The sequence below is a fragment of the Diospyros lotus genome, chromosome 3, assembly GCF_014633365.1.
Source record: "Diospyros lotus cultivar Yz01 chromosome 3, ASM1463336v1, whole genome shotgun sequence".
Taxonomy (NCBI): domain Eukaryota; kingdom Viridiplantae; phylum Streptophyta; class Magnoliopsida; order Ericales; family Ebenaceae; genus Diospyros; species Diospyros lotus.
Window position 1 is genome coordinate 24658245 of NC_068340.1, and position 10564 is coordinate 24668808.

Here is a 10564-nt window from a genome sequence, read left to right on the forward strand (position 1 = left end):
TATTAAAATAAAACTTTTAAATGAACATCTTACATCCCAACCTATCTATAACCAAGTGGTCCCATCAATCAAAAAATCCCACCAAACTGAACAAATTATTAGTTTAGTTTGGTTTGATTTGATTTAAACTAAAGGGTGAAAACATGAAACAATACGATAAGGGTGAATTATTAGATAAATTATTATATTATTTTGGTTTATAAATTAAATTGGTTATTGTACATTAAGAATCTAAAAGACTTATTTAAATCCCTTTAAAATACAATAATTTATTAAAAACTTTACCCTAAAATAAAAGAGAAAAAATGGCCTTACCGTTGAATGAAACTAGTAAAAATTATTTAATGATGAAAGTAAGATGTTTAAAGGCAACCATTTATGCCTAAAAAGAGAGGTGATAATTGATCAACATTCCACATCATCTCTCGTGGCTAGAATTAAGTTGCAATGATGCTCACCGCTTGAAATTATAATAGCCATGCATTAGAACAAAATAGAATCATCCATTATGCTATTATAAACTTTTAGGTTTTGCCATCCTCAATCTCTCCCAAATGTTGTGATTGTGGTATAGATTGAAAAAAGAAAAAAGAAAAAGAAAAAAAATACTCATGTGACCTATGTTTGAAGGTAAAACAACTTCATCATTAGGCTACCTTAAAATGTTGGGTAAATCATCCTAGATTTGAATTTTACAAATAATGGGTCATGATTATACTTAATGATTTATATAATTCTATATATATATATATATATAATGCACTATTGATTGTTGGTAATCTAACTCCAAAAGTGCTATAATTCTTCACGTCGCATTGTAGTTGGACTATCACATGCGAACTAGTGAATAATGTGACTCATGGGATTATCTTTTTTGGGTGGGACATAAGTTTTTCTTTATCATAGGGTAGCATAAATTTAAATTTCCCCAAAGCTTTGAGTAATTACAGCCATTTCTAGGTAATCGTTGTTATATAATACTTGTAGAGTAAAATTAAGAGCAATCTCTACATTTTCATGAATTTTTTTTTTTTTTAATGTTTAGATGATAAATATGTTAATTATTGAAGATGGAAAAGTAAAGCAAGAGACAAATGGGGGGTAGCTAGGCTTAGAAGAATTGGGGATCTAAAGCAAAGGCTAATACAAACAGCAATCTAATAATATAAGCATGTGCTTGGATTACCAAATAATTAAGCTTAAAGGGCCCCTCAATGATTAGCTTACTCGTAAGCCTATGCGTTAGATCCAGCTCTTGGCTCAAAAGTTTCTAGATAGAAACAAAAAGATCAAAGCTAAAGGAATCCTAAATCAACGTATGATTGTCTCCTTTATATATATATATATATATGAAATACCAAAGGAAAAAACAGGATCCATTCAAACTTCAAAGTTGAAAGTTCAAAAGAAAGACTAAAAGGTATCCTCACAAATTGGCTTGAGTAGTATAAGACTTTACAATCAAAATTTAATTTAATTTAATTTTTTGTTTTTTTTTTTAGACGACAAGGCTGATTTTATTTTAGTATGCTTACTTGGTAGACGTGATTCTTAGATTGTTACGAATATTTGATAAAAAAAAATTTACTTAAAAAAGATACACCCAAAGAGCAGTGGTAGAAAAATTAATAAAAGATGAAAAGATATATATATATATCCCACATGTAATTATGTTGCGGAACATAACAGATATTCAAAGAGAATTAAGAAAAGAAAGCATGGCAACGCCATCAAATAAGGGTATCTTGTTCTTCTGTTGTCCCCTTGGCCTTTGAAAATTTTGTAAAAAAATTTATCATAATTCTGCGCTCATTTCAACCCCCCCACAACCCAATCATCCATCTGAATCATCTGCGATTTCATCTGTTACGCTTTTCCTTTTCTTTCTCTCAACGAATGAGATATGTTTAAGAAATCGATCGCAGCGCAGGCCGTACCGAGAAAATTCATCCGTGAACATATGAACATGTATGTGTGTGTGTGTGTGTGTGTGTGAGTGTTTGTACCTAGAAATACGAATCATTTCTTCTTCTTTTTGGCCTTACCATTACAGAACAACGATCCAAAGCCAAACAGAGTTGCAGTCCCAATGGCGGCTATGCAATTATGCGGAATGTTCAAAACAGGACTAATTCGGACGCCATTACCATGAGATCTGCAGTTCTTCTTCAACGGAGGCCTTTTCGACGAATTGTAAGGATAATACGGATTGGAAGAAGAACATGACTGTGAGCGGGAAAACGGCGCTTGTTTGAAAGAATGCTGCTTCTGCGTGTCCTTCGACATTGCCGGTTGTTTCGGATTCGGAGCTGAACCAGTCGAATTGCTCCGCGATAAGAACTGTAGAGATCGAATTAGGGCTTTACTCCTGCCGCTCTCGCAATTCAGGCTACTGCTCCGCCTGAACTGCCAGAAGGGTTTCGACAATGGCTTGCCCTCCTCCTCGTCAAAATTGCTGCTCAAGAACTCTTTCAGCCTCTTCTTCTTCGTCTCCTCGTTCAAATTCTCAATCGAACTTGTAGTCGCAGTGGGATTAGGACGAGAACGAGACAGAAAAACTGGCCGGACTTCTTCTTTCGGTGCTGCTGTGACATGTTTCTTGATCTCAGTAGGGAGGATCTTGCCATTGGAGAAGAGCTCATCCGCAGACGAAATCGAAATCTCCGGAGCGAAGCTCTTGCCGATGGAAAAGGCGAAATCGAAGGTCGGATCCAAAAGAGAAGCATCGGATCGGAGGTGAAACTGGTCGTCGACGGAGACGCCGTCCGATTGGTTGAGATCACGAGAGAATGAAATTCTAGGGCTGGCAGATAAACTGGGAAGCTCAAAGCACACATCGACGGCCATGGTTTTCCAATACCTCAACAACGGGAGAATCGCCACGCTACAGAAGAATATATATATATATATATATTTATGTATGTATAATCTCACATATAGGTGGCCAAATAATGTTGAGGGGCTATTGACTTGAAGTGATAAAAAGCGAAAGGGAAGGAGGCTTTTGCTTTTATGGAGCAACCGGAAGATTCCGGCATTGCTGCGGAGACATACTCTGTTTATTCGCTGTGTTTGGGTGAGGGCAGAGAGTATGATTGAGGTTTATGTTCTCTTCTTCGAGACCAAAAAAGAAGGGGGAAAAGAGAGAGGAATTGTGGTAAAGTTTCTGAATTCGGGCACCGAAAGGCTATGAGAGACGGAGGTTATATATAGGGGTGGGTTTCCTCTCTCTCTCTCTCTCTCTCTCTCTCTCTCTCCCTCACATACTTTTCTCCTCCTCTTCTTCTTCTTCTCCAAGCAAGAAGGCTCTCTTCTCTGTGCCTTTGCGGGAGAGAAAGGGAGAGGAACATAAGTATACGGGCGGTTTACGGGTGAGCTCACGTCCCTAAAGATTTAAACATTTGATCGGCACTTAATAATATTTTTAAATTTCCATTCATTTTTATTTCAGTTCAATTTTAATTTAATAAATTATCTTAACTAAATTTAAAAATATTATGATAACATAATTAAATCTTCTTAACTAAATAAACGTATAAATCCTCCTATACACTTCAATACAATACAATACAATACAATACTTTTTTAAGTACTTTGCGAAAGCGACAGGAACATGGAACTTGAAGTGGGACGGTCCGGGCGCATCGATGGGCCCAATTGCTTTGCTCGGTCAAGAAGAGGAGCCGCACCCGCATGGCATCTTTTGATCCCAATGTCTGTTTTCTTTTTGCCTAGAAACTTAAAAATGTCCCATTCAAAGTCCAAACCCAAACATATCCCCCATCCCCCCTATTATAAATTTATCCTAAATTATATTAATTATTATTATTTCTATTAACAACTTAGTGTACGCTAAGTTGTATTCGCTGTTATTAAATTTATATTACACAAAATATTTTAACAACATTTTTTAGTATATTATATAAAAAAATAACAAAACATGTAGTTATCAATGAACCATGGTGTTTACGGTTACAACCTAAGCTACCCTTAAAGTGCAAAAGATTCTTTTAACATTTTTTATGATGTGCAATTACACTTCCAATAAATGTGTCTCGGAGTTGGCCCACCGTGTCAAGCAAAAGTTGTTCTGTTCCTATAATAAAAATAAAGAAGGAACTATGTCAAGGTTTTAAAGGATAACCTCCCCCAATGATTAAGTCAATTTATCAATGTTAAAAAAAAGTGAAAAGACTCATTACGCCGGTTTCTCCTTTCTGTCCATTCTTCGCCTATTCTTCTTCCTCTCATCTCTTCTCCTGGGGTTCCAGCCGGCTGTGTTTTCTAGTTCGCTTTATTTTAGTTAAATTAAGTTTAATTTAATTTGATTACAGTTTAATTAATACCATTTATAGTTTTAGAAATGCCTAAATCACAAAACTTTTTTAAAATATTTACGAATACATATAAGAGGGATAAAATGGTGCGGAGTTGAAGGACAAGACAAAACAAAACAAAACAAAACATGAAGGGGCAGAAGGGATGGAGACCACGTGGACTGGACTGGGCTGGGCTCTCTGTGAGAGAGGGATTGTGAGTGTGTCCCCCTCCTCCTCCTCCTCCTCCTCCTGGGGGCTGGCATATATTATAATGACATCTCTAAAAATAATTCCTCCTGGACAGGTCACGTTGCGTCGACCAATCAATCACCCTGCGCTCCTGACACATTTGGCATCTCCTGCGTTTCCCATTTTGATCCCTTCTACTTAACTACACTTTTTTTCGTTTAAGCGTCCAGAGCTGGGCCTACCCCCAAAGCCGAATTGGCGCCAGCCGCCAGGCACGCACGTCGCCCCCTAAATATAAGTAAAAATTGTATTAAATATAGTTATATTTAGTTAAATACAAAATGTTGTGAAATATCAATATTAACATAATTGTTGAACATATGTAGTACCTAATTATAATACTTAGATTTTTAAAATTACATTTTTATCCACAATTAATAATATTTTAAACAATAACATCTATAGTCCCCCCCCCCCCCCCCCCCCCCCCCCGGCGGGTATAAGAAGAAAGCAACATTGGCAATAATCACAAATATAATCCCTGTCCTCCAAAATGTGAATAAATCAGCTCAGTAGAAGCAAGAGCAAGTTCACATTGGCTCTCAATGATTCCTGCTGCAAAGATGTAGATCTTTTGTTGACAAGGCTCATAAAAATTTCTCATGTGAAGTGCTTATCTTTAAAAATTTCCTAACAAAAGAAAAAAAAAAATCAAAAAGAAAAGGAAAGTGCTTATCTTATTTAGATCTCCTTTGTTGATCAGAAACCCTTGATCCCATGATCTTACAAACAGGTTCATCTTTTGACCGAATAAACTTGAGAGCTGGATGAACTTTGAGATCACCGATCACCAACTTTTGACCCACATCCAATTCACTTAAATCGACATCGATATAAGGAGGGATGACATCCGCGGGGCAAAGGTACTTGACGGTCCTCTTGATTATGTTCAAATAAGAACCTGGCAAGTTGAACAAAAAATGGTAGTAATGCGTATAGATTAGATTACAACAAACTACCATAAATGCAAATAAATTGATAAATAAATCGGCAAATACAAAAATTAATGTGTATGGAGAAGGAAAAGTGCGTTGATACCAGGGTCAGAAAAAATGAATGCACCTCAGAATTGACTGCATTTTCAAACTGATGTAATGCCAATGGATTAATGTAGACCATAACATTATTATAATCTTATTTTAGGGTAAGTCAAGAATCTTAAGCTTGCATGGTCACAAATTCTGCATTATCACCAAACTAATAATAAAATCTTCTGCTTGCATAGTCCCTTTAATCCAAACTCTATGGCGAAAGATTTGTCCAAATTAAGTCCATGATCCCAACCATCAGAATAACATATGAAATATATTCCAACACAGATTCTTCCAAACATAATAATGGTCATTGCACATGATGAGATCCAGAGTAATATAATCCTCATGGGTTGCTATTATTCCTTTCAGAAGGTGGTTAACAATTCTTGAAACAGAAACACTGTAATCATCAGTATCTATCTTGTAGTTTGGGTATGGTAGGAAGAATAAAAGGAGGAGGACTGATAGCAACCAGTTTGTTGCCAAGGGCATGGCCGGCAGTGACACTATTTTGGAAAAAGGGCATGACTGACAATTGACACTTATCAGGAAAAGGGTGGCATGGCTTACAATGAGTCTCAATAAGCACTCAATGCTTATGCTCAACTTTCTGCTCATTTTGAAAAGCTAAGGTGAAATTTGGTTTATTCTAAACATGCTTTTGGTGAACTACAGCAACACGTTTCAGGAAGTAAAAGCTTGTTCTTAGTGTATGAAGCTCCTTGCTTTGCAAGAGGGTCAGGGAAGCACTGTCTTTGTATGTAGCCTTGGCCTTTGCAAAAAGGTTGTTTCTACAACTTAAACCCATAATCTTCTAGTCACAATGGGATCTTACTGTTACTGCCAATGCTTGACATAGGATGTATTTGATGAAATCACCTATCCATCAAATGGCATACTTCCCAATTCTCTAATATTGGAAGATGTAAGTTCATCTCTTAAACTTCTAACGAAAATCAACAATTTAACCACTCCCGTTAGATCTTATAAAGAAGCAATTCTTCTCAGGAAGTGTGTGAGACCCATTCAGGGAGAAACAATTGACAACACCTACTGTAAAGTCAAACATCATAATTTAAACCAAGGTGGTCAGAGGCAAGAGACACCCTTAACTATGACATTATATTGCTCGTGCCGCTTGGCAAACATGCTCAACTAAGCAAAGTAAGACGCTAAATTGACAAAGAATCAATAAAAACATATAATATGAAAAAGATAATCATATAATGCATATAAGAATTCTAAAATACACTTGAATACAAATTCTTTTAATAATGTTCAAACAAGTAACTTTGGGATCATGCAAAAGATGGATAACATTCAAACAAACATCTTTGGGATATTGGAAAAATTATATTTCTAGGAGAGATCTACTTTTTCCCACTTCCATTTGATGAAACAAATTCATAAGCTATTTGTTGTAGTAGTAGTAGTAACAATACTAAAAAAAAAAAACTTTAGAAAGTGCAATATAATTATAAAGCAAATAAAGAACACACATAAACTAAACTAATTGCCTGATATAACGACCATCAATAGCTTAATTATAAGCCCAAAGAAAGAAGCATGCTAGAATTCCATAGAGCAAAAACATAGAGATGCTGTCACTAAGCCACAAAGTTAAACACTAGATCAATGGGAGAAGGAGGGGGGGATAAAGATCATGTCAGCAAAGAGCAGCAATCAGAGAGATTAACCATGTGCAGCCACGTGCTACAGGTTTATCTGCAAGTGATATCACTTGCTGAATCCCCTCAGCGTGTGAGAGCTTTGGCCAATCTATGGTGACTTCTCCAACTCATTACTCTTGTGATTTATGTCATGCTGACCTTTCTACTACAAAAGACGGGGAGGAAAGAAATTGGAAGGAAATTTATGATTTTTACCTGAACAGTAGCAATGATTTCACAATGATGTTTCCCCTTTATTTCTCATTTTGTTTCCTCTTTGTTTTCACCAGTAAATGACTTTTGTATGCCTTTTTTGTTTCAGTGCCATTCTTCTTTTTGTTTTTTTCTCTCTTTCTTTTTCACACAGCTTACACCTAGGCAAATACCTTCGGCATTTGAGGCATACGCTAGGCATTGTTTGATTAAAGCCACCTCACCTACAGGCACACAAGGCACTTCCATGGTGTCTTACCACCTAGGCATGCAAGGCACTCACCTTTGACTACAATGATCTAACTGTTGCCCCAGGAAAAGAGATCCATTAAACTAACAAGAAATTATTTATGAGGCCCATATAACTATGAACAAAACTTAGATATCAAGCATCATATCCCTATTTATAGTGTGAAAAAAGAGAGAAAGTTAGTGAAATATATAACTTTATCAACTAGAACAAGTAAACAACAAAATAATGAATTTTGTTAATAAATAAACATCTTTGCTGCTTGAGAGCTCGTGAAAACAGGTTGCAGCAAAAAGTTCCATACGTTCCATAAACCATTAATTAAAATTAAATAAAATCACAAGCACAAGGTGACCTGAAGAGAAGTTCAATCCCAGCATACCTTTTTTTAGTCCAGGTGAAACATCTTCACCTCTAAATACAAGGGGAACATCAACCTTCAACAATGCCTCTGATGGGGCCCTTATGAAGGTAACATTGAGTACTGCATCTGTACCAGCGTGGAGGTGAAGCTGTAGCAATAAGGGAAGCACAAAACAATCATAAGACAAAATTTGGAGAGAGATCATATAAACAATAATATAAATGGAGTTTCTAAACTAGATCCAAAACTTCCATTGAACTCCAACTCAGTTTTTATTTGACAAGGAACTCCTACTCAACACACAAAACACACACACAAACATAAGAGATACAGTGCCCACCCACACACCATTCAGCAATATTTTAAATCAAGCAAAGCAAAAATCCCATGTGCCCAAATATCACATGCATAGATACTCATTTACAGAAAAACCAATGCAGGTAAATCAGTCACTTCTTGGCTTTGGCAGCATACTTCCCTCTACTCAGTATTTCATTCATTATTCAAAAGTTTAAAATAAGTTAGAGCCTATTTATTTACAGAAAATATTTTCCAGCTTTCTGTTTCCAATTTTCAGCTTCATCTCTAGTTTTTCCTTTTCACAGAAAATTTGAAAAGCCTATTTAATTATTAAATATAGACAATCATTTCTTATCTTAAAAACTAAAAAATGTGTTCAAAATAATTATACAAAATATGAGTTCAATTGTTCTATATTGAAATATCTAGTTATTAACAATACTATTAAAATATTAAAATAAAATTTTAAAGAGCAAATTTTTACGATTTATATTGATATTACTATAAGTGCAATTAATATTAATTTTGATTAAGCTGAGAACTCAAGTTTTCTAATTGGAAAATATGGAAAAACACATTTTTTTTAAGAAAACAATGAAATCTTTAAAACAATGAAAAATATCATGAAAACATTTTCTCAGTCAGAATATTTTGAAAACTGAAAATTAGAGTTATCTATTTTTAAATACATATTCCATTTTCTATTTTATGTGAGAAGATTTTCTATTGTTTGTTTCGTCACTTAGAATAGTTTGGTTCGATTTGGAATATAAATAAACTTTAATTTACTATTTGGTTATCTTTGAAGCTGTGTCAAACCTAGTCGCGCCCACCCTTAGTTCTAGAAATGCAAAGAAAGGTAAAACACAAACAAACCCAAAAGCTATATAATGGACGCAAAGGGGATCTTTTAGAGTTTTAGAATGTCCAAAACACATAACTCATGGTTTCCAAGTCTTCATGACGAAAAGAATTCAGTTCTCAGCAGATTTCTAGCATGTTAATGTCTTGGAGACTTGACATCTTCGTTCCTGGTCTTTTCCCTACGCAAATGCTAGTTCTAAAGACAGGATCATAAAACACCACAAATGGCATGCACCAAATTCATCGTTTATAGCTGTTTATGTCCATATCAATTTAATTCTCAAGACATTTCTAATTCTTTACACTCAATTAACCACTCTTTTCTACTCAAAAAGCAAGAGAAATGCAGGGAATTTGAAACCAAGTGCAGAAATCGATACGTGCGTATACACAGATAGAGGGATGGGAATCTGAAAATGAAAAATACATACCGCTCGCGGCAACACGCGAACCTTTTCGACGACGACCTCCGACTCCAAATCGGGCCGGACCTCGAGATCGAAGAGCCTGGACAGAAAGAAGGAGCGGCCGAGATGGTTCACAAGCTTCTTGATCTGATTGTTCTGGACGGAGATAAGCCGCTTATTGCCGCCGTGCTGGCCGTCCTCCTGCTCGAACACGATGCTAGGGACACGGCCCGCCTTCCGCTCCTTGGCGGAGATGTTCTTTCCGGATGTGGCGCGTGGGACGGCGCGGATCGTCTCGGCATATCTGGGGTCCGGTACCGGAAACCCTTCCAGGTACGTGAGCGGGGCTTCCGGTTCGTGAAGCAGCGCCGCCGCCGCCTGGCCGTAGTGCCGGAGGTGGAGGGTTCTAGTGAGCACTTGCCGGTGGATCCACATGATTGCAAATGCGAGGCCGGAGCGCTAAACCTTGTAAAAACCCTAGCGGTCTAGCTCTGCGTCAATTCATAGGCGAGCCGTGAGTTGTCCGGGTCTGGCGAATCCGCCCCAACCGTCGGTTCGCAATTGTTTCCATCCACATCGGCCTTGCCGCTTCGGACCCAGTTTATTAGATTAATTGTATCTACTATTCAATGCTTGGTTGCTTACGTAACATTTAAACATAAATTGTCTAAAGTGACTCTGTTTGAGTTCTAAATTTTGATAAATTATTAATCTTTAATAAAATTAAGTTTTTTATGATTTGGATTTTTTACTTATTTATAAAATTATGAATTTTAATTAATTATCAAGTAAATAATACATTTATAATTTTTATTTAAAAATTTATCGTAAAGCCTTTTGGGACAATTAAAAAATTATCAACTTTTTTATTTCACCCTCAACCATGCAAATTGA

General features: G+C 36.3%; 2 protein-coding genes across 2 annotated transcripts; both read right to left on the reverse strand.

Moving 5' to 3' along the window:
- Window positions 1-1069: 1069 nt before the first annotated feature.
- Window positions 1070-3376, reverse strand: LOC127796548 (uncharacterized). Its single transcript, XM_052328727.1, has one exon. The coding sequence runs from the start codon at window positions 2845-2847 to the stop codon at window positions 2020-2022; it is 828 nt and encodes a 275-aa protein (XP_052184687.1). The 5' UTR covers window positions 2848-3376; the 3' UTR covers window positions 1070-2019.
- A 1705-nt stretch (window positions 3377-5081) lies between these two features.
- On the reverse strand, window positions 5082-10248 carry LOC127796191 (uncharacterized). The gene is made up of 3 exons (XM_052328203.1): window positions 9695-10248; window positions 8118-8247; window positions 5082-5469 (listed from the first exon to the last, which is right to left on the reverse strand). The coding sequence occupies exons 1-3, from the start codon at window positions 10103-10105 to the stop codon at window positions 5246-5248; spliced, it is 765 nt and encodes a 254-aa protein (XP_052184163.1). The 5' UTR covers window positions 10106-10248; the 3' UTR covers window positions 5082-5245.
- Between the last annotated feature and the right edge of the window lie 316 nt (window positions 10249-10564).